This window comes from Budorcas taxicolor, chromosome 19 (assembly GCF_023091745.1).
Source record: "Budorcas taxicolor isolate Tak-1 chromosome 19, Takin1.1, whole genome shotgun sequence".
Classification (NCBI taxonomy): Eukaryota; Metazoa; Chordata; class Mammalia; order Artiodactyla; family Bovidae; genus Budorcas; species Budorcas taxicolor.
In genome coordinates this window covers 19,316,800-19,338,978 of record NC_068928.1, presented here as the reverse complement: position 1 = coordinate 19,338,978, position 22,179 = coordinate 19,316,800, and the positions used below count along the sequence as shown (strand labels likewise).

General features: G+C 52.7%; 1 protein-coding gene across 1 annotated transcript in view; it reads left to right on the top strand.

Annotated features, from left to right (window-relative positions):
- Positions 1–20,836, top strand: part of NOS2 (nitric oxide synthase 2) — a 40,287-nt gene extending 19,451 nt beyond the window's left edge. The window contains exons 9-26 of the mRNA XM_052658066.1: positions 435–609; positions 703–804; positions 5,176–5,370; positions 6,392–6,474; positions 7,173–7,317; positions 8,165–8,269; positions 9,412–9,461; positions 9,817–9,991; positions 10,778–10,910; positions 12,048–12,126; positions 13,144–13,325; positions 14,946–15,109; positions 16,394–16,601; positions 17,443–17,530; positions 17,988–18,109; positions 18,425–18,573; positions 19,735–19,929; positions 20,726–20,836. Of these exons, the coding sequence (XP_052514026.1) occupies positions 435–609; positions 703–804; positions 5,176–5,370; positions 6,392–6,474; positions 7,173–7,317; positions 8,165–8,269; positions 9,412–9,461; positions 9,817–9,991; positions 10,778–10,910; positions 12,048–12,126; positions 13,144–13,325; positions 14,946–15,109; positions 16,394–16,601; positions 17,443–17,530; positions 17,988–18,109; positions 18,425–18,573; positions 19,735–19,929; positions 20,726–20,836 (2,461 nt within the window). The remainder of the gene's footprint in view (positions 1–434; positions 610–702; positions 805–5,175; positions 5,371–6,391; positions 6,475–7,172; positions 7,318–8,164; positions 8,270–9,411; positions 9,462–9,816; positions 9,992–10,777; positions 10,911–12,047; positions 12,127–13,143; positions 13,326–14,945; positions 15,110–16,393; positions 16,602–17,442; positions 17,531–17,987; positions 18,110–18,424; positions 18,574–19,734; positions 19,930–20,725) is intronic.
- Positions 20,837–22,179: the final 1,343 nt, after the last annotated feature.

The following is a 22,179-nucleotide window of genomic DNA, read 5'->3' as shown; positions in this document are numbered from 1 at the left end:
AATATATAAGTAAAGGGTACTATTATCTTCACAGTAATCCCATGATTTATCTCTGCTTTGCTGGTGGGGATGCTGAGGCTCAGAGAGGCTGAATAATATCTGAAGGTCACACAGCTGGTAATCAGTCAGGCAGAACTTGAACCTAGGCTTTCTGACACTGGGATCCTTAATTGCTATGTTCTGTTGAGTCCTCAGCGTTTAGCCCAGAGCCTGCGACTTACTTGAGGCTTAATACGTTTGCTTGAATAATCTCATGAATGAACGCGTAATTAGCCACATGTTATGTCCAAGTCACCTCTCCAGGTGGGATGAACTTAGAGATCAGCACTTGAAAAGGAGTTTTCTTGGTTGACTCTTTTTCTGAAGCTTTTATTAGGGTGTGAGTGTGGGCCGAAGTGAAGGGTCCATTGCCACCAGCCTTGCCTCCCTACCAGGTACGAATGGTTCCGGGAGCTGGAGCTCAAGTGGTACGCCCTGCCAGCCGTGGCCAACATGCTGCTTGAGGTGGGCGGCCTCGAGTTCCCAGGGTGCCCCTTCAACGGGTGGTACATGGGCACGGAGGTTGGAGTCCGGGACTTCTGCGACGTCCAGCGATACAACATCCTGGAGGTGATGAGGACCGTCCAGCTGGGCCAGGTGGAGGTGCGGGCCTGCGGATGGGGCCCCAGGGACTGACTCACCCCCATTTCTCTGCCCCTGCAGGAAGTGGGCAGAAGGATGGGCCTGGAAACGCACAAGCTGGCCTCACTCTGGAAGGACCGGGCTGTCGTTGAGATCAACGTCGCGGTGCTCCACAGTTTCCAGGCATGTGTGCTGTCTGTGGGTCTGAAGGCGCTCTGGTTAGAAGGCTATCTGGTGCAGCCGCTCATGTCGTTCTTGATTTGCTCATTTATTCGTGCGTCCAACAGTGTTGAATACCCGGGTTATGTCAGGTGCTGGGGGATACAGAGACAAGCCTCCTCGGGTCTTCTAGTGTAAACTTGAATGCTTCTAGCAACAGGCAACTCCTTACCTCTCAAGACTGGTCAATCCTGGCGTCTGAACACTGAATCCTATCCTCTCCCAATTTTCAAGGACTTTTATTCCTGAAAATCCTCCCCCTCTCATAGCAGCTGTCTCCTTATCCACTGGATCATTTCCACTGATGACCAATAAGGTGTAAGGATTCCCATCTCAAAGAGATAAATGACCAGCCAGCCAAATACTCCCCCTAAGCAGTTGCTGCCTTGTTTTCTACTTCCATTTACAGCAAAAACTATTGATGCGCTAAGTTGCTTCAGTCGTGTCTGACTCTTTGTGACCCATGGATTGTAGCCCACCAGGCTCCTCTGTCCGTGGGATTTCCCAGGGAAGAATATTGGAGTGGGTTGCCGTGCCCTCCTCCAGGGGATCTTCCCACCCCAGGGATGGAACCCAGGTCTTCCGCATTGCAGTTGGATTCTTTACCATCTGAGCCACCAGGGAAGCCCCCAAACCATTGAAAGACCTTATAGTACATTCTCACCTCCCACCTCCTCCAGTCAGGCTTTTATCCTCCACAGCTCTGCCAGTCACAGTGGAATTCTGGCTTTTATTCAAACTCACCAAGATGGTCCCCACCGTAGGGCCTTTGCATTTGCTTTTCCCTCTGCCTAAAACTCTTGCCACGAATCATCCTATGACCAGCTCCTTCCCTTCAGCCAGGTCTCAATTATCACCTCTTCAGAGCAGCCCTCTCTGCACCATAAAAATGGCACGCTCACCCCCCTTCATCCTGTCTCGTATTCCTTTACCCCTTTCTTTCCCTTCACAGTCCTTATTAGATCCTGACATAGTCCCTCTCTTCCTTTCTGGTTTTCTTTCTGTGCTTATTTGTGGCTGCGCTGGGTCCTCGTTGCTGTGCACGGGTTTCGCTAGTTGCTGCGAGCGGAGGCTGCTCTCTGGTTGTGGTGCGCCAGTTTCTCATCGCAGTGGCGTTTCTTATGGTGGAGCGTGGGCTCCTGAGCTCGTTGGCTTCAGTACTTGCAGCACATGCGCTCAGTAGCTGTGGTGTGCGGGCTTAGTTGCCTCGTGCCATGAGGGATCTTCCCGGATCAAGGATCGAACCCATGTCTCCTGCACTGGCAGGTGGATTCTTAACCACTGGAGCACCAGAGAAGTCCATCTCCTTCTTTCTTTGTTTGCCCCATTAGAATGTAAGCTCCATGTGGCAGGGACCTTGTCTCTCTCGTTCACTGCTCTACCCCTGGAGCCTAGAAGAGTGTCTGGCACGTGGAGATGCTAAAAATGTATTCACTGGATGAGAGACCCAGAGCCCACGTCCACACGAGCGGTGGTTACTCTTGCTTCCCTATCTGGGCAGCAGCATCCACCGCACACAGCAGGCTGGTTTCTGTGTGGGGCTGAGCCCTCGGGCCCATCTGCTGCTCTCTCTCATATCAACACTCCCCTTGTGGGAAGGAGCCATGGGACGTGTGAAGCTATTATTGCTTTAGAAGCTGGAATCATCTCCACAAAGCGGGCAGATGTCCTGGAAGCCCGGCCCCTGGGCTGAGAGTCATCCATTCATTCAGCAAAGTTTTATTGTACATTTTTCATGTGTCGGGCACTAGGCCAGCCCAAGAATATGAGCAGTGAACAAAACAGATAGAAACCCTGACCTTGTGGAAAGTAGCGGGAGCTGACTTTAAACACCCAGTAAATACATAGGCACTGTTCCCTAGGGCTGGTCACCTTATAGACAGGTCAAGCTCATGCCTGATTGTGGGGAGTAGGGGGCATGGGGAAGCTCTGAGATAAGTCAGGAAGAGCCCCCTGCAGCTGGCCCAGCTTGGGAAGGCCCCAAGGCTGTGGACCACACATCCTGACCCCGGAATCAGCTCTGACATTGGCAGGATGTGGATACATCCCAGAAAATCTGCTGACCCTCAGCAGTCTCCTGACCACTGCTGACCACGTCCCTCCACTGCTTGAGAGTCTCCAGGCAGGACTTCCCCGTGACCCTCCTTCGGGGTCAGCTTCAAAAGACTTGGGCTCATTTCCTCATCTGCAAAACAGAGATAATAATGGTACCTCCCTCACTAGGTTACAGTAAAAATGAAATGAAAACCAATGCAAATTGTTTAGCTGTAGTCCCTGACCCACAGTGAACACTCAAAAAGCATTAGTTTTTTTTTTTCTGTTTTATTTATGTATTTGGCTATACCTGGTCTTAGTCGCTGCACACGGATCTTCAGTCTTCATCGCAGCATGCAGGACCCTTTTACATTGCGGCTTGGGGAATCTTTTAGTTGCAGCATGTAGAATCTGTTCAATATTAGTAGCTCCTCACCTAGGGATCAAACCTAGTCCCCGCTGCCTCCCACATTGAGAGCTCAGAGTCTTAGCCACTGGACCACCAGGGAAGTCCAGCATCAGTTTTGTTGTTATTGTTATTTATTACTGTTGCAGCCATTCTCACCACTATCACCATCGGCTCCGGAGCCTAAAACTGGTCTGGCGTCCAGCAGCTGCTGTGTGAAAAGTGAAGTGTTAGTCGCTCAGTCGTGTCCAAGTCTACCACCCCATGGACTGTATGTAGTCCACCAGGCTTCTCTATCCATGGGATTTTCTAGGCAAGAATACTGGAATGGGCTGCCATGCCCTTCTCCAGGGGATCTTCCCGACCCAGGGATCAAACCTGGGTCTCCCACGTTGCAAGCAGACGCTTTACCGTCTGAGCCACCAGGGAAGCCCCCAGTTGCTGTGTATTTAAAAGTTTACAAGGCGTGGCTGGTCCTACTAATCCCTCCACCAGCGGGCTCCTCTCCTGCCTCCTGACCTGGTCTCAAGCAATGCCCGTCCGCTGCCTAACTTGTACCCGTCTCTCAAAACTCACCTCTTCTTAGAAGCTGTCTCTAAGGAACTCACCTCCTCTTAGAAGCTGTCTCTAAAGTCCCCCATCTCTGCTCCGGGACCCTGTCTGAGCATAGCCCTCCCTCAGCCCTCCGTCAGCACCTGCTCTGACCTCTGTCGTAGCTTCTGTCAGACCATGTGAAACGGCTGAGGTCCTTCTGCCTCCCCACAGTTAGAACACGATTTAAGGCAGAAACAGGGCTGCGTCTTCCACCTCTATATGCAGTTCCTGGTAGATAGAAATAATAATAGCAGCTAACATTTACTGAGCATGTTTTATGCTTTACTTGTTAACTATTTTAAGATTTTTAAAAATTATTTTTGGCTGTGGTGGGTCTTCGTGGTTGTGCACAGGCTTTCATCTGGTTGCAGTGAATAGAGGCTGCTCTCTGCTTGCTGTGCGTGGGCTTCCCATTTCGGTAGCATCTCTTGTTTCAGAGCACGGGCTGTAGGGCACATGGGCTCAGTAGTTGTGGTGCATGGGCTTAGCTGCCCCATGGCAGGTGGGATCTTACTTCCCAGACTAGGGACTGAACCCATGTTCCCTCTTGCAAGCAGATTCTTAGCAATTGGACCCCCAGGCACGTCCCTTATTTATTGCATCCTTTCAACAGCATGATGATGTACCAACTGTTACCATCCCCATTTTACAGACGAGGAAACTGAGGTCACAGAGCTATTGAGAGCCCAAGGTTTGAACTACTCCATGAAACAAATGTCTCTTGACTGCATGAGTTGCGCCAGACAATGTGGCTGCTTTTACTGAATCATTCCAAAAAGGCTCAGGCCCCTTGGATTCTAACTTTAAGACGTGGGATATAGTGGTAATTTGTCTTCGATACGCTGTAGTTCCCCCAGGGCTTCAGCCCTCTTCAGAGATGTCTAGTTCCTTCTTAGCTGAGACAGCCACTCTGGGAGGTGATTCAGGGAACTATCTGCCAACAAGTGACAAAAAAGGCACTGTGGTTTGATTCAACAGCATCCAGAGAGCCATTTGCTGGGAGTTTGGGGAGAGTGTGAGCATGGCCTGAGAAGCTGGACGCCGCCCCCAGAGGGCCAAGGGCGGCAGCCTGTGGTCTGAGGGCTGACCACGGCTATTGTGCTTGCTTGGACTCCTCAGAGGCTCTGGCTGTACCTTGCATTTGGGTATTTATTGTCATCAGTGAGAATGGGTCCAGGGGATTACACTCCATTTTTACAGATTGCCAGGCCCTCCCATGGTCCATCCAGGAGCCCTGCAGCTCCCCGGCCACTCTCCTTACTCCTCTCATCCACTCGCCTTCTTGCCCCCTTCCGATTTAGAAGCAGAATGTGACCATCATGGACCACCACTCCGCTGCAGAGTCCTTCATGAAGTACATGCAGAATGAGTACCGCTCCCGAGGGGGCTGCCCAGCTGACTGGATTTGGCTGGTCCCCCCAATTTCTGGAAGCATCACCCCCGTGTTCCACCAGGAAATGCTAAATTACATCCTGTCCCCTTTCTACTACTACCAGGTAAAAGAGGGGGCTTCCTCTACTCCCTCGGGAACTCAGGGGTGGAGACACACTCAGACTGTGTGTGTGCACATGCGTGTGTGTGTGTTTGCGTGTGCATGTGTATGCTCACTCATGCAGGACATACAGGGAAGAATCAGGGACACAGAGGCATATATTTAATGCTTTCTGGGCTTCCCTCAAGGATGCTTTTGTCCATTTCCACAGAGCTGAGACTGGAGGAAACACCTTTCATTGTACCTTTAGTAGCCCAGCGCTCTGCACACCCATTGTGCCCGCCTGCCTGGGAGGGGCGTGGACAGTCACAGAGCACCGTGGTCAGGAGCCTGGCTCCCAGTCACATACATCTGGGGTGATTCTCCCACTTCCTAGCTGTGTGACCTCGGGTGGGTCATTGCACCCATCTAAGCCCTGATTTTTTCATCTCTGAAAAGATGGGTATCAGCTCCATGATGGCACAGGTGGTCAAGAATCCCGTGAGCCAATGCACAGATAGCCCAGCCCAGTGCCCTACCCAGAGTGCACTCAGGAACTGCCACCCAGTGAAACGGGCTCTTTTTTTCCTTTTTATCAAAAAGGACCTTGGTTAGATTTAGGGAGGAGCTTCCTTGCTCTAAAGGTGAGAAGGAGGGTGACTGACTGCCCAGAACACTGTGGGCCTGCTGTCACAGCACCTCCTTCAACTCTCAGCAGCATCCCAGGTCAGACTGTGCATGACATACAGTCTATATAGGCTTCCTAGTGGTGAGACATCAAAAGAAAAGAGACACGTGGCCCCTCCTTCCAGGGGGACAGTTGGATGAAAATCAGCTGATCTCTGCCAGACAGGAGCTTCAGGTTTGAGGGAGACAGACAGACGCAGCCCTTCCCTGTGTGGCTTTCAGTGAGGGGGTGCGGACAGGGCCTGCTTGCCTCCCCACCCCGCCCCCAACTTACAAGGGGCACAAAGAGCCCTCTGTCTCTCCAAGCCGGAACCAAGCCAGGGCCTGTCTTGCCCACATAACTGCCCTCTTTTCTGAAGGTGGAGGCCTGGAAAACCCACGTCTGGCAGGACGAGAGGCGGAGGCCCCAGAGAAGAGAGATTCGATTCAAGGTCTTGATCAAGTAAGTGGGAATGGTTGATGTTGACATCTGAATGGCAGCCCTTCCTTCTAGGCTTTGATGGACAGGGAACAAAGAGAAAGGGTTTGGAGGGCCTTCTCTGGCAGTCCAGTGGTTAGGACTCAGCGCTTCCACTGGTGCATGGGTTTGATCCCTGCTGGGGGTGCTAAGATCCCACGTGCCTCATGGCCCAAACACTAAAGGATAAAACAGAGGCAGCATTGTAACGAATCCAATAGAGAGTTTTAAAATCTTTTTTTAAAAGCATATTAAAACTATTTAAAAAAGAGAGAGAGAAAGGGTTTGATTCCCAGACGTGCGTGCATGATAAGTCACTTCAGTCGCGTCTGACTCTGCGACCCTATGAACTGTAGCCCGCCAGGCTCCTCTGGCCGTGGAATTCTCCAGGCGGGAATACTGGAGTGGATTGTCATGCCCTCCTCCAGGGGATCTTCCTGATCCAGGGATCGAACTTGTGTCTCATTATGTCTCCTGCATTGACAGATGGGTTCTTTACCGCAGGCGCCACCAGACCCCAATTCTATGGGTCACCTGCCACCTCTGCCCCAGAGTTCTCTCTGCTCTATTTTCCCAAAGGACCTGAGTGGCAGGTTGACCTGGATTCTTTTCCCTCAACCTGCCCTGCTTTAAGCTTCCTTTTTGGAAGGCTGACTTGGCACCTACACTGTCTGTCCCCACAGAGCCGTGTTCTTCGCCTCGGTGCTGATGCAGAAGGCCATGTCATCCCGGGTCAGAGCCACGATCCTCTTTGCAACAGAGACGGGGAGATCGGAAACGCTGGCCCAAGACCTTGGGGCTTTGTTCAGCTGTGCCTTCAACCCCAAGGTAGCTGCCTCGGCCTGTGTGTGGGGAAGTCTGGGAGGAGTGACAGTGATTGCTCTGCTCCTAGGTAGCCCTGAGGCATACTTTGCAACTCTGTGATAGAAGGAGAGATATGTGTCCCGGGATTCCCAGCTTACCCAGTAGATAAGCTTTTCATAGTGTTCCAGAAAACACAATTTGAGAAACATGTTCCTAATGATGCCATGTCTCCATATACATGAACTGTCCCAGGGGAACGTTATTCACATTTGCAGAGCACCTCCTATACGGGCTGTGGGGCTAAAGGCGAAGGACGCAGAGAATGGATAAGATGCAGAGAAATAAAACAAACCCCGAAGGGTGACTCATTCCCTCTAGCAGTGCTGGATTTGAGCCTCCGTCACTGAACTCACTGAAGGCATCCCAGGTCAGGCTGGCCTGGGTAGAAACCTGAGGCCCTGACGTGTTTCACCTGAGATTAGCTTCAGGCAAAGCATTTGTGTTTCCAAGATGCCAAAGGAGTTGAGCAATTTTGTAACCCACTCATCCTGTTTTTGTGAAAAATATGTCTGCATTCTCGGAATCCGAAATAGCGGTGCAAGTGGTAAGACGTGATGTGGGACATGAAGTGTTTTGGAGGCAGACCCCCCAAGGGCTGGCTGATGTGCTAGCCGTGGGAGAGTCAAAGAACCGAGGACGCTGTGTGCAAATAGATTAGATTGGCAGGGACTTGTTAAGTACTTACCTCCACCATGGCAGGCACCAGGGGACAGAGCTGATGACAGGGACCCAAGCGCTGGATGCCTGGGGAGGGCGTGGAGGGAGTCAGCCTGGGAAGCGAGGGCTGACATCCACCCTGGGTGCTCTGCAGGTTCTCTGCATGGATCAGTACCGGCTGAGCCATCTGGAGGAGGAACAGCTGCTGCTGGTGGTGACCAGCACTTTTGGCAACGGGGACTCCCCTGGCAACGGAGAGGTGGGTGGCCCAGGGCCCAGGGCCCAGGGGTCTGGCAGCTGGTAAGGGCCCGAAAGGACCAAGGAAAGGACATGGGGACTCAGCATGTCCTAAGGAGGGCATTTGGGAGTGAGAGCTCTGATCACTCTGGGTTGCCCTAACGTTAGCCATCAGCCTTCCTCCTTGGTAATTACTGGTGTATACTCGAGCCGCCAAGCCTATGATGTGCTTAATATATTTCAGCAAATTGACTTGCCTTTTTAAATTCAAAAATTCATTTTTAGAGGAAATTTTATATCAGTCTCACAAATGGAAAGCCAGCAAAGAGTGGTCCCATGTAAATCCAATGAAAGTCAAACAGTTATTGAATTTTAGCCAGATCCTGTTGCCTAATCATGGCTTGCTTTGTTCTTCATAAAGAGTAACAAGCAAGTATTAGAGAAGTGTTAAGTCTCCATTGGCAGTGATCTGAGATCTTTTTTCCCTAGTGTTTAGGATGAGAAAATAAAATAATTGAAACAGGAGTAACTATTTAAAAATTATAGAAAAAAGAATATTTTCCTACCATGTGATTTGATTTTCCATCTGAAGTTATCTTGGAAAAAAACAAAGTGAAAATGTTAGTTGCTCAGCCATGTCTGAGTGTTTGCGACCCTGATGGACTATAGCCTGCCTGGCTCCTTGTCCATGGGATTCTCCAGGCAGGAATACTGGAGTGGGTAACCATTCCCTTCCTGGCCCAGGGGTCAAACCCAGATCTCCCGCATTGCAGGCAGGTTCTTTGCCACTGGGAAGTTATCTTGAGTTTCTGGGAAATCAGGGTTATTTCGGAGAATATGGGACCAATCGTCAATCTGACAAGAAGAAAGGCTCAGGTGCCATCAGGAGACCCTCTAGAGATACCCTGCTATTAGACAGCACCCCCCGCCTGGCCAGGGCTGGGCTCTCCTGGGTCCCCCATCAAAGGTCAGGCCCCCATGAGTTGCTGAGGCTGAAATTGTCCCCGAGTCCCAGCCAGATGGTCCACATAAACCAACTTCCACTTGAGGATCTTGAACTTTGTCCTGCCAGATCTGGCCAGTTTCCAAATGAGCCACTGGATAACTAGGAAAAGCAGTGCTCTCATTGATCGTGTGCTGAGACTTCTATGATTCTCTTCCTAGAAACTGAAGAAGTCCCTCTTGATGCTGAAAAAACTCACCAACAAGTTCCGGTAATGCTCTTCCCTGCTCCCAGACTCTGGGTTCCATCTGACGATGGAGCTGGGGATGTATAAGAAGGGGATTTCTCTGGGACATCCAGGCCCAAAGAGAGCCTGTCCTCAGGGATGTCATGGGTCAAAGCAGGAAAACCAAGTACCTTTCTCGGGTCTGCAGGCCAGGGGTGGGGTTGGTCTTAGGAGTTGATGACAAGGTTCGGCAGTCAGGGAAGACAGGAAGGGGACGTGTGCCCTGGTGACCCTTGCCCAGCTGGCATGAACGTGTCCGGGAGCTGGCCTATGGCTTGTCGGCTCTGGGGCAGGTGGTGGGTCGGCTCACCCAGGCCCCATGCGTGTCCTTCTCCTGCAGGTATGCCGTGTTTGGCCTTGGCTCCAGCGTGTACCCTCAGTTCTGTGCTTTTGCTCATGACATCGACCAGAAGTTGTCCCAGCTGGGGGCTTCTCAGCTTGCCCCAACTGGGGAAGGGGACGAACTCAGCGGGCAGGAGGAGGCCTTCCGCAGCTGGGCCGTGCAAACCTTCAAGGTCGGTTCACAGCTGGGAGCTGTCCCACCACATGGGCAGGGAGGCTGTGGTGCGCTTGTGCCCCAGACACCTGTGCCAGGCATCCTGGCGGTCACCGCCCCATTGGGCCCTATAGGCATGGTCCCAGTGTGGGCAGGGTCGCAGGTTGGAGGACTCAGGTCACTGCTGCACCCCAACAGCCCCCAGAAGAGCTCCACTGAGATATGTGTCCCTCAGGTGGGAGAAGGTGGATAAGATGCTTCCCTGCCCTCGGGGAGCTGTGGTTTAAGATCTTTCCCCTCTCTGATTATCCAGGTCACCTCCTGACGTCCTTGTCCTGTTTCAGTGTCCCAGCTACAGAGAACTTGGAGACAGGGCTATCTCAGTAGGTCTTTAGGGCCTGCGGCTTGACCCCACTGACTGAGAAAACTCATTAAAGCAAAGTCTTTCACTCCGCAGCAGGGCTTATGAGCACCAGCTTGAGAGGGGCCGGCATGATTCCCAAGCCCAGGTCTCCTCCACACAATTCCACATCAGGAAAATGGGAGCAATCAAACCTGTCTCGTGGTGTGAGCATGCAGTTAAAAGGAGATGCTGTCATTATTAATAATCATAATAGTAGCAACAGCTACTCCGTGCTAGAAGCAGACACTTTATACAGTCTTCGTAATAGCCCTGCCAGATAAGTGGCCTTAGTAGTTAGAGCACTTGGCTCAGTTGAAAGGAATGTGGTAGCCCCAGGGGTGGTGATGCTGCTGCTGATGACAGGAATGGTTATTAACACTGGTCTGTGCCATCTTCGTCCAGGCAGCCTGTGAGACATTCGATGTCAGTGGCAAGCACCACATTGAGATCCCCAAGCTCTACACTTCCAGTGTGACCTGGGACCCACACCACTACAGGCTCGTGCAGGACTCAGAGCCTCTGGACCTCAACAAAGGTATTGCTTCCCTGCACCACACGGAGCTTGCTTGCCCTTCCTGCCGGGGTGGGCGTGTCTGAGCCCTGAGCCTGTGGTCAAGGAGGACACTCTGTGTGTGTGTGTGTGTGTATCTGCACGTGTGTGTTAGTTGCTCAGTCATGTCTGACTATTTGCAACTCCCTGGATTATAGCCCACCCAGCCCTTCTTTCCATGGGATTCTCCAGGCAAGAATACTGGAATGGGTTACCATGCCCTCCTCCGGGGGGTCTTCCCGACCCAGGGATCGAACCCAGGTCTCTTGTGTCTCCTGCAATGGTGGATGGATTCTTTACCACTGTGCCACCTGGGAAGCCCAAGGAGACCACTAGGACCCTCTGAACGGAGGCAGCTAGTCTAGGGCTACCAGGTGTCTCTCTCTCATTGGGTCCAAGAGTCTGTAGGGATGTAAGACCCAGGGCTTGTTTGGTCTCTGAGGAAGGGTATTCAGAAGGAAACCCTGGCAGGGTGGTGGAAAGAGAAGGGTGCTCCCGTGTGCCGGACACTGTGCTGGGCTCTTTGTCCACCTGCTCTAAGTGACCTCTGACACTCAGCTCAAGTGGAAAGCACAGACAGAGAAACTGAAGTTCAGGGAGGTGCGACAAGTTGCTAGCACAAGGCCAAGCTGGGATTTGGGCCCCAGCCTTCCAGCTCCAGTGGCATCCGGGTATTAATGAAGGACATTTTGCAGAGGCAATTCCAGGCCGCGGTCTGGGAACTCTGGATGGCCCCACCGATGCTGTGCTCCCATGATTCCTCTTGTCTGTACTGCAGCTGCGGTGGTGCTGCAGGTTTCTGCATGTTTAGGATATCCTCAGCTTCAGCTGTGCTCTCCTGTGGATCCCAAGCCGTGGGATGCTCTAGAAATCCCCATTCTGGGGGCATCTAAATTGCATTTCCCAGCACCTGGCAGCAGCACAAGCACCTTCTGTCAGAACAAGGGTCTTTATTTGTGATTGAGAAACATAGTGGGAAAAAACAGGCAGGGAAGGAAAACCCCAGCACCGTCACTGTGCGGCACCCAGGGGAATGTCGGGTGTAGTTGACTCAGCACGTGCAGGCTGCCCCACCAACACTTACGAGCCACGTCGCCACTTCACCGTCTCTCTATTCCACAGCCCTGAGCAGTATGCACGCCAAGCCTGTGTTCACCATGAGGCTCAAATCGCAGCAGAATCTGCAGAGTCCGAAATCCAGGTACAGCAGAAGACAGGACTTCCGGGGTGAAATTCCACAGATTTTACGTATTCATTTATATTTGGCAGCGCTAGCTTTCTGTAGTTGCGGTCTGCAGGGGCCACGCTCTAGTTTCGGAGTGCAGGTGGAGCAAGGCTCTAGGGTGCACAGGCTCTGATAGTTGCAGCGCATGGGCTTAGATGCTCCGAGGCATATAGGATCTTCCCGGACCAGGGATTGAATCCATGCCCTCTGCGTTGGCAGGCGTATTCTTTACCACTGGACCACCAGGGAGGTCCCCACAGATTTTATTTTAATCAAGGGAAGACCAAAGTAAGTCAGTCTTTGAAAGAAGAAAACAGAAGTGTCCGCTGGCCTTAGCTACGGTGCTATTGGTAGGACCAGCTAAACTGCCCACCCCTGTGGCCACCAACACCTTCACATCAGGTCTGCATTAACCACGAGCAAGTTTTCCAGCTTGGGAATCAGGCAGCTGCTTTACTTCCTGTCCTTTGTGATTTACCTATTTCACCAAAAAAAGGAGGGCAAGAGAAACTCAAACCCTTTGGCACTTTCTTAAGAACTTTCAGAAATGTGGACGGGGCAGGACTTTTCCCCGCCAGGCAGCCAGTGTTGTGGATTCTCCAGAGGTTGATCTGTGCTGTCCTTACATTCATTAGCAAAACTGGGCTGTGTTTGAATAAGAACCACATTTGTGCTGACACTAGGAAAGGTTTGTCCCAAAGCCCACGTATCTCCCAGTGACATGCTTTCTTTAGGCAGAGTCTGTGGCCAAGCTCTCGTGGAGGGTGGCATGGGAGGGGTACTGCCCACCCTCTCCCCACGGAGAAGCCATGGTCCCCATCAGCCCCCAGCCCTCTTGAGCACCCTAGCCCTGGGATGCCAGCAACCTGTGTTCATGGAACCAGGCAGGAACACGAAAGGAGGGCATGTTTCCTGGGGAAGCTGGCCCACCCATCGGGGAGCATGGGAGGAAATCCTGGTGGCGTCATCAGAGGCCTCTTTTTCCTTCTCCAGCCGCACCACCCTCCTGGTGGAACTCTCCTGTGAGGGCAGCCAAGCTCCAAGCTACCTGCCGGGAGAGCACCTCGGAGTTTTCCCATGCAACCAGCCAGCCCTGGTTCAAGGCATCCTTGAGCGAGTGGTGGATGGCCCTGCCCCGCACCAGCCCGTGCGCCTGGAGACCCTCTGTGAGAATGGTGAGCCTTCTGCAGGGGAGCTTGGCTGAGGCGACCTCAGCATCCTCCCACCGCCCCCCCAGTCCCACTGATGGGTTGTGCTGCAGACACTCATCTAGTCTTGTCCTTCTGGCTGAGTAGGGGGCTCCTGAAGCCTGCCCCAAAGTAGCCTTGCTAATAGTTCTGGACTGTTTATTCTGGGCTATATATTCTGGACTGTAATAGTTCCAGCAAGAAGGGATTCTTCCTGGAACTATTTGCCCAACACCAGAGGCTGGGCTGTCTTTCCCCTTCATTCGTTTCCTTAACTGGCCACTTCTGTTGATTGATTCATTTTTCCATCGAAATTTTAACCACTCATATCTACATACCAGGGGCTTCCTGAGTGGCTCAGCAGTAAAGAATCTGCCTGCAATGCAGGAGACGCAGGTTCAACCCCTGGGTCAGGAGGATCCACTGGAGAAGGAAGTGGCAATCCACTCCAGTATTCTTGCCTGAGAAATCCCATGGACAGAGGAGCCTGGTGGGCTACAGTCCCTCAGGTTGCAAGAGTCTGACACAACTTAGCGACTAAACTATCACCACCACCATCTGTGTAGAAAGAAAGAAAGTGAAGTCGCTCAGTTGTGTCCGACTCTTTGCGACCCCATGGACTGTAGCCTGCCAGGCTCCTCCGTCCATTGGATTTTCCAGGCATGAATACTGGAGTGGGTTGTCATTCCCTTCTCCAGGGGATCTTCCTGACCCAGGGATTGAACCCAGGTCTCCCGCATTGCAGGCAGATGGTTTACCCTCTGAGCTACCAGGGAAGCCCAATACCATCTGTATACCAGGCTATAAAACGTCTATATCCTGGGCTATGTGTGTATGTGTGCTAAGTCACTTCAGTCATGTCTGACTCTTTGTGACCCTATGGACTGTAGCCCACCAGGCTCCTTTGTCCATGGGATTTTCCAGGCAAGAATACTGGAGTGGGTTGCCATATCCTCCTCCAGAGGATTTTCCCGACCCAGGGATTGAGCCCATGTCTCCTGCATTGCAGGCGGATTCTTTATTATTTGAGCCACCAGGGAAGCCCCCACCTGGGCTATATACCTGTGCTAAAATGAATGAGACTTCATGTCTGCCCTCAGAAAACCTATTACTTAGTACAGGGGGGCAGATATGCAAGAATAGTCATAAGAATTACTATTATAATTATAACAGAAGCAGCCACCACAGGATAGAAAAAGGCTTTTCTCTAAATGAACAACTCATCTACCTCTAGGGTGTACATCAGTCTTTGGTGAATTTAGTCACTGTGAGTCTGTAGTTCACCTGTGTGTGTACTGCTGAAGTTCAAGTCTGTGCCAGAGAGGGACTGGACTCTGGTGCATGGTTAGTTTTGCAGGATTGTGTCCTCTTAGGTGCCCCTCAGGGGGCTATTGATTAGCCTTTCCTAGCAGTCCTATCTCTGAGCACCATCCTCCTGCATTTGAGTTGGTCATGTGAGCCCTTTTACTGTTCCTGGAACCAGAATTTCAGTGTCTTCTCTTCCCTGCAGCTGGAAGGTGGAGGATGTCTGTCCCAGATGCCTTATCACTCTTTGGGAAACCTAAATGGGGCCTATTTCCTATCCTGTCTCCTTTCTTCCCTCTTCAGGCAGCTACTGGGTCAAGGACAAGCGACTGCCACCTTGCTCACTCAGCCAGGCTCTCACCCATTTCCTGGACATCACCACCCCGCCAACCCAGCTGCTGCTTCGAAAGCTGGCCCAGCTGGCCACAGAAGAGGCTGAGAGGCAGAGGCTGGAGACCCTATGCCAGGTGAAGGTCGGGGCTGATGGGTGAGGCTGGGGCAGGGTCCCAGAGTCAGGGGGAGCCTGAGCCTAGAGCTGGTTTTTAAGCTTCAAGAGGATCCACCCCAACTTCCCAAAGTGTGACTTGTCAAAGGCTGGTGGGAAGTCAGGCATCCTCTTCCATTCCATTTCTAGGACATAGTTGCATTGAGTGAAGTGAGTGTTTTGAATGTCTGCAGGAGGCAACCTAAGTGCCCTTCCTCAGAAATTAGCTAGAAAAGGAGAACCATTCTCTCTTGTATTCCCCACACCTGGAAGAAACCTGGAACTCAGAAAGTATTGGAGGATAGATGGTGTGGATGAATGGACATAGTAACAGATGTGTAGTAGTTGAATTAATAAATGAATGAAAGAATGCATTAACTCACAGGAAACTTTCTAGGCCCAAGTCTTTGCAAAGGCACTTCCAACCCAGGGATCGAACCCAGGTCTCCTGCATTGCAGGCGGATTCTTTACCAGCTAAGCCACAAGGGAATCCCAAAGAGTACTGGAGTGGGTAGCCTATCCCTTCTCCGGCAGATCTTCCTGACCCAGGAATCAAACTGGGGTCTCCTGCGTTGCTGATGGATTCTTTACCAACTGAGCTGCCAGGGAAGCCCTTTGCAAAGGCACTGGATATCGTTATTACCATCACCATTATCTCTTCTTATCTTGATTCCAGTCACCTCCACTGCCATCCTCCTGTGGCTGCACTGCACTAACTTGGCACACATTTTCTCACTTAATTCTCACAACATCCCCACGAGGTAGGCGATGCTGCCCTCACTCCACAAAGGTGAAGTAATGGGGACAAGATCCCACTAATAGTAAGAGCCTTCAGGCAAGGTTTGAACCCAGGTCTGTATGGTTCCAAGGTATTAGTCGCTCATTCATGTCCTACTCTTTGTGACCCAATGGACTGTAGCCCGCCAGGCTCTTCCGTCCATGGAGTTCTCCAGGCAAGAATACTGGAGTGGGTTGCCATTTCCTTCTCCAGGATATGATTCCAAAGCTCTCCCCTAAATTAGGTTATGATAAATTTTTGACTGCTGCCCACCAGTTGTTGACAGTAAGGTTCTAAGCACACAGATTAGAGAAATGCTACTCCTCTCCAGCTTAGTGTTTTCAGCACCATGGACAGCACCTAGCTCTTTGAAATATTTGCTGTGGGAATGAACGAGTGAGTGAATGAATGAATACTGAATTGTGACAGCCTCTTCCCTCCATGTGGAGCAAGCTCCCGGAGACACTCACATTGCCCTTGGCTTTCAGCCCTCAGATTACAACAAGTGGAAGTTCACCAACAGCCCCACATTCCTGGAGGTGCTGGAGGAGTTCCCGTCCCTGCGGGTATCTGCCAGCTTCCTGCTCTCCCAGCTCCCTATTCTGAAGCCCCGGTACTACTCCATCAGCTCCTCCAGGGACCTCACACCCACGGAGATCCACCTCACTGTGGCCGTGCTCACGTACCGCACCCGAGGTGAGGCTGGGGCAGTGGCTGTGGAACAGCCCAAGTCTGCTACTTACTGGGCAGCCATTCAGCATTAAATGATGATTTCCTCATCATTAAACACTCATCTTCCAGCCCTGTTAACAGCAGTGGGAGGAGTATGGGAGAGATCACTATGAAACAGGCACCGAGCTAACTTCTTTAGAGATGTGATCTGAGAAGCACATTCACATGGTTTCTGAAAACCAGGCAGAGACCCTCTTTGCTCTGCTAAAGAACATTTGCAGGAGACCTGGGTTCCATCCCTGGGTTGGAAAGATCCTCTGGAAAAGGCAATGGCTACCCACTCCAGTATTCTTGCCTGGAGAATTCCATGGACAAAGGAGCCTTGCAGGTTACAGTTACAGTCCATGGGGTTGCAAAGAGTCAAACGTGACTGAGCGACTTTCACTCAAAGAACATCCGCAGAGGCCAGGGCTCAGTCCTCAGGGAGCAGAGGCAGGTGCACATCCTGTGAAAGCAGGATCCACCCTGAGGGAAACCAACAGGACTTCTTGGTAGGAGCGCTGGAGTAGGAGTTAGGGAAGCTGAGCTGTGACCTGATTCTACTGTTACCTGAGGGGCCTTGTACACGTCACCTTGCCTCTCTGAGACTCAGCTTCTGCAGCGAGAGCGCCTTGCCCGCTCTGAGTCCCTTTCAGCTTTTGCCGACTCTGGGCACATAGAGAGTAGAGCTCAGAACCAGGAGGAAAAGCAGCCCTCTGATTAAAGCCTGTTGTGTGCCTGAGCGGGCAGTTCAGGGAGGAGCCACTAAAAGTGTTCGTGCACGGGTGGCGGGGGCCATGTTGGTCAGTGTGTGCTGTCCTTGCAGATGGCCAAGGTCCCCTGCACCATGGCGTCTGCAGCACGTGGCTCAGCAGCTTGAAGCCCCAGGACCCAGTGCCCTGCTTTGTGCAAAGGTAGGCACTCCCTCCACTGTGTCTACTGCGGGACCACTGGCCCTGGGGAATACTGGGTTGAAAGGGAGGCTTTGGGGTTTAGATGCCACTCTGGGTCTATTGGCCTGTAAAGAAGGCACTGGGGTCATCACACTGGGCCTCTCCATTCTAACCCCTAGCAATAGAGCACAGCCACGTCTCTAGCAGGGACAGAGGTTGACAGTGGTGGTGGGCTCAGAACAACGAGGCTCAGCCTTTTTCCCAAAGGACCCCAGGGTGAGGTGATGGTGAATGTAGTTCACCTGGGTGGGGGACATGAAATAGCCTGCTGGACTTGGGAAACCAAATTTGAGCTCGTTGTCTCCACTGCAACCCCCCGCCCCTCAACACTGCTGCCTCCACCCGTGCCCCTGTCCTGTGTGTGTGCATTGGACCCAGAGTGTCTGAGGACAGGACCTCTTTCCTTCTGTCCCCTCAGTGCCAGCGGCTTCCAGCTTCCCGAGGACCGCTCCCGTCCTTGCATCCTCATCGGGCCCGGCACGGGCATCGCCCCCTTCCGCAGTTTTTGGCAGCAGCGGCTCCATGAGGCTGAGCACAAAGGTATAACTGGAGGGCTCCCGGGGATGGGGAGGGGTGGTGCCCAGTGCCTGCCTAGGAGTAAAACTGTAACTGTAACCATCCCACAGACATTTCCTGGCCCCTCTCCCAAGTTTACCTCAGCCTGTGTGGAAAAATGATACGAATGCCCTTGGCCTCAGGTTCCGTATTTGTAAAATAGGGACAGTACTATTTTAGATAGGATGTGGCAGTGAAATGGGATTCCAGTTGGGTGCCCAGCTCAGCCAGCCTTGCAGCAGGAGCCACCTGCCCTCTGCTGGCCATCCTGGTAACTGCAACCTGCTCTGGGTCTTGCAGGGCTCCAGGGCGGCCGCATGACCCTGGTTTTCGGGTGCCGCCGCCCGGAAGAGGACCACCTCTACTGGGAGGAGATGCTGGAGATGGCCCGCAAGGGGGTGCTGCATGAGGTGCACACAGCCTATTCCCGCCTGCCTGACCAGCCCAAGGTAAATGCCACAACTGCGTGTGTAGAGAGAGTGGAGCATTAACAGAGCAGACTATGGTGGGTGTCTGGCTCCCCACAAGCCCCTTACCTCTGTGAGCCTTCACCTCCTCAGCTCCAAAATAGAGGCAAGGGACTTGCCTGGTGTTCTAGGGGCTGAGACTCCGTGCTCCCAATGCAGGGGACCGAGTTCGATCCCTGGTCAGGGATCTGTATCACGTATCCTGCAACTAAAGATCCTGCAGGCCAAAACAAAGACCCAGTGCAGCCAAATAAATATTTAAAAATAAAATGGAAGCAATTATGCAGTCACCAGAGCGGTGCTGTGAAGCTACTGATAGTATGTTCACTCTTCCAGGAGAAGAGACAGGTCCTGAGATGGTCAGGGCTAGTCAGGGTCATGTATGGGTTCATCCCCAGTGCCCAGCCTGCTGAAGGCTCCCCACTCTGGATGTACAACTGTTGGGTGGGTGGTGGTCCAGGCACCGCAAGGCTGGGGGGTGGCTGCTGTTCCCTGAATGGCCTGCTGACTCACTCTGCTACCCCAGTAGGCACTTTGCCCCAAGAGCCTGGGCAGTCAGAACAGTCTCTTGGCTCAGCCTTTGTGAACTTGTCCCATTGGGCCCCTCCCACACTGGTATTCCATGCCTGGTGGCATCTCTGTGCCTGGTGGCATCACTTGTGTGAAGCAAGAGCAAGGAGTCCCCGATTGACTCCAGGACTTCTGAATATCTGGGGAACCCTGCTCTGAATTACAAGGAGGGCCCCCTGGACAGTCTGTGCTGAGAGGCTCCCTTTTCTGGGGTGTAAGCAGATGGGCTTCAGAGCCCTGGGCAGGACAAGTGGCTTGATTGATGCCTCTTTGAAGTGTGCTAAATTCAGAGCAAGTGTGCTAAATCTGGGAGCTTCACTGGAGGTCAGCTCCTCAAGGACAGGGCTATGGCCGGTGTTCACCTCTCCAGCCCCAGCTCAGGCCTGGGCCAGGCAGGGCGCCAGTGCACCTCCTCATCTCGACCTTGATTGTCCCCATGCAAGGCCCTGGCTGGGAGGGTGTCACCCCACAGCCCCTTGTGTCCGCTCCCCACCTCCCCATGTCCAGGAGGCCTGACCACAGCCTTTGCCCTCAATAGCAGGGCCCTGGACCCACCATCTCCTCTGGTTTCAGGTCTATGTTCAAGACATCCTGCGGCAGCGGCTGGCGGGCGAGGTGCTTCGCGTGCTCCATGAAGAGCAAGGCCACCTCTATGTCTGCGGGGACGTGCGCATGGCCCGGGACGTGGCCCACAGCCTGAAGCAGCTGATGGCTACTGCGCTGAGCCTGAACGAGGAACAGGTGGAGGACTATTTCTTCCAGCTCAAGGTAGGACCACTGGTGGTGTGTGGGCTCGGGATGCGGGGCACAGGCACAGGCCTGGGAGCCGGGACCAGGGGACTCAGGCTCAGACTGAACTCAAAGGGATCCTAGAGAGGGCGGGAGGCCAGAGCTGGTGAGGTGCTAGAAGGCCTGCCTGTCCGTCCTGATCTGGTTGCTCAGCTGGACAAAGGCAAACATGTTGATTTTCTGCAAGACACTCAGAGTCCCCAACACGCTGCTGTGCATCGAAGAGCTTGAAGACCGGGAGAAAGAGCACAGCATTTCCCAACCATATTCATCCCCGAGCCCCCAGTGCCCAGAGCCCTGTGGGACAAGCACAGGGCAGGCTTTGTTATTGTTCAGTCGCTCAGTTGTGTCTGACTCTTTGCGACCGGTGGACTGCAGCACACCAGGCTTCCCTCTCCTTCACCATCTCCCGGAGCTTGCTCAAACTCGTGTTCGTTGAGTCAACGATGCCATGCAATCGTCTCGTCCTCCGTCATCCCCTTCTCCTCCTGCCTTCTGTCTTCCCCGGCATCAGGGTCTTTTCCAATGAACAGGCTATAATGGCCATCATAAAGCTTGGGGAGATGTTTTGTGGTCCACACCAGAGTGGATGCTCATGAGAGTTAAAGAGTCTTAAGTGAGATTCAAATCTAATCTAAGCATGGCAATTGGGAAGGCAAATAGTTCATGAGTGTCCGTGTGATGGGGAAACCAGGGAACCCTGGACTTGCTGAGTGAGAGGGGGCTGCACCAACAGAGCTTATATTAATACCTTGGTCTCTGTTTTCCCTTAAAGAGCCAGAAGCGCTATCATGAAGACATCTTTGGTGCTGTATTTCCCTATGAGATGAAAAAGGATGGGGCAGCGCCCAGTGACCCCAGAGCTCCAGGCGCCAACAGAAGTTAAAGCTGCTGCCATGGACCTTAATGATGGCACCCACTCTCGATTATCTGAGGTCACAGGACTGGGGAGATTGAAGGGAGATCATATCCCCAAGCTTTTCATTTTATTTCCCCATCTCCTTCCCTCTCAAACCCTTTACTTGACCTGCTACCAAGTAGCAGCCTTGGAGACAGGGTGGAACCTTTTGTCTCTCTTGAGCCCCTGCTCCAGGGTGATGGAGAGACAGGCCTCCCTGGTCCCTTGGAGACTAAATCTGCAGCCGTGTCTGGCCAGGAGGTGAGAAAGATGAACTTCCTTGACTGCACCATTTGGAGTGACCACTAGGAGGCGCTGTCACGCCACTCTGTATTTAACTGCCCATGTACAGTTATTTATGCCTCTGTATTTAAAACAAGAAAACCCCAGTCTGCCTCTTGGGCCTTCCTTGTATGATTCCATGATGGACATATTTATACGAAATATATTTTATTTTAACCACACTGTATATGTATGTGTGTGTTTTGTAAGGAAAGCAGCCTTAAGCTGTACAGAGTTAGGGTTGGCAGGGTGGTGGTGGGGTTGCCTCAGCTTGGACAAAAATCCCCCACAAAGGGACATACCAGCTTGGCTACGTTGCTTCTCTGGAATGCCCACCGGGCCTGGGGGCAGCACATGAAGTTTTGTGCACATCTGAAAACCTGTGATGGAGGCGAGGAAGCACAGGCTGGCTTGAGGGCGCCAGCTGAGCCGCGAGCTGCCGGTCCCTTAGTGTAGGCCTGCCCCACAGCCCTGTCTCGGGAGTCACCGCCTTCTGCTCTGGGCTGCCTGTTTCATGACAGTTTGGCCAGTAATGATTTGGCTCCTGGGTGACAAAGCAGGTGAGGCTGGGCTACGTGTCAAGGACTTGATGGTGAGTGAGGGACACACGTCTCCCACGGGGAAGGCTCCTTCAGGGACCTAACCTGGTGGGAACAAGGAAGGAACTCAGCCAGGGGCTAAGTGGAGGGTTGGCTAAATCTGGCTCCCAGCCTGGGTTTGGACTCTTGTTTCCTTGGCTCCTTGGCCCCCTTCCCCCCTCCCCAATTCCTGCTTAGGTTGGGTGGCCGGGGAGTGGGGAGGAGGGGCACGCCACCGCAGTGTCCTAGCGATGCGTCTGTACAACGTGGTCAAGGACAGTCCCCTGGACCAGCGCCTCTGCCACTCCAGCGAGCAGGGGACCACCTGGGCTCGTTACATCGCAGACTGAGGAGGTCTGCCGCAGAGCCCGGATTCTGTGTTTTTAAGGAGCCCTCAGGTGCTGCTGGTCCAAGCCCACCCTGGTTCCCAAGGACTGGATTCTTGGAGTTAGCAGGATGTGCTGGCGTCAT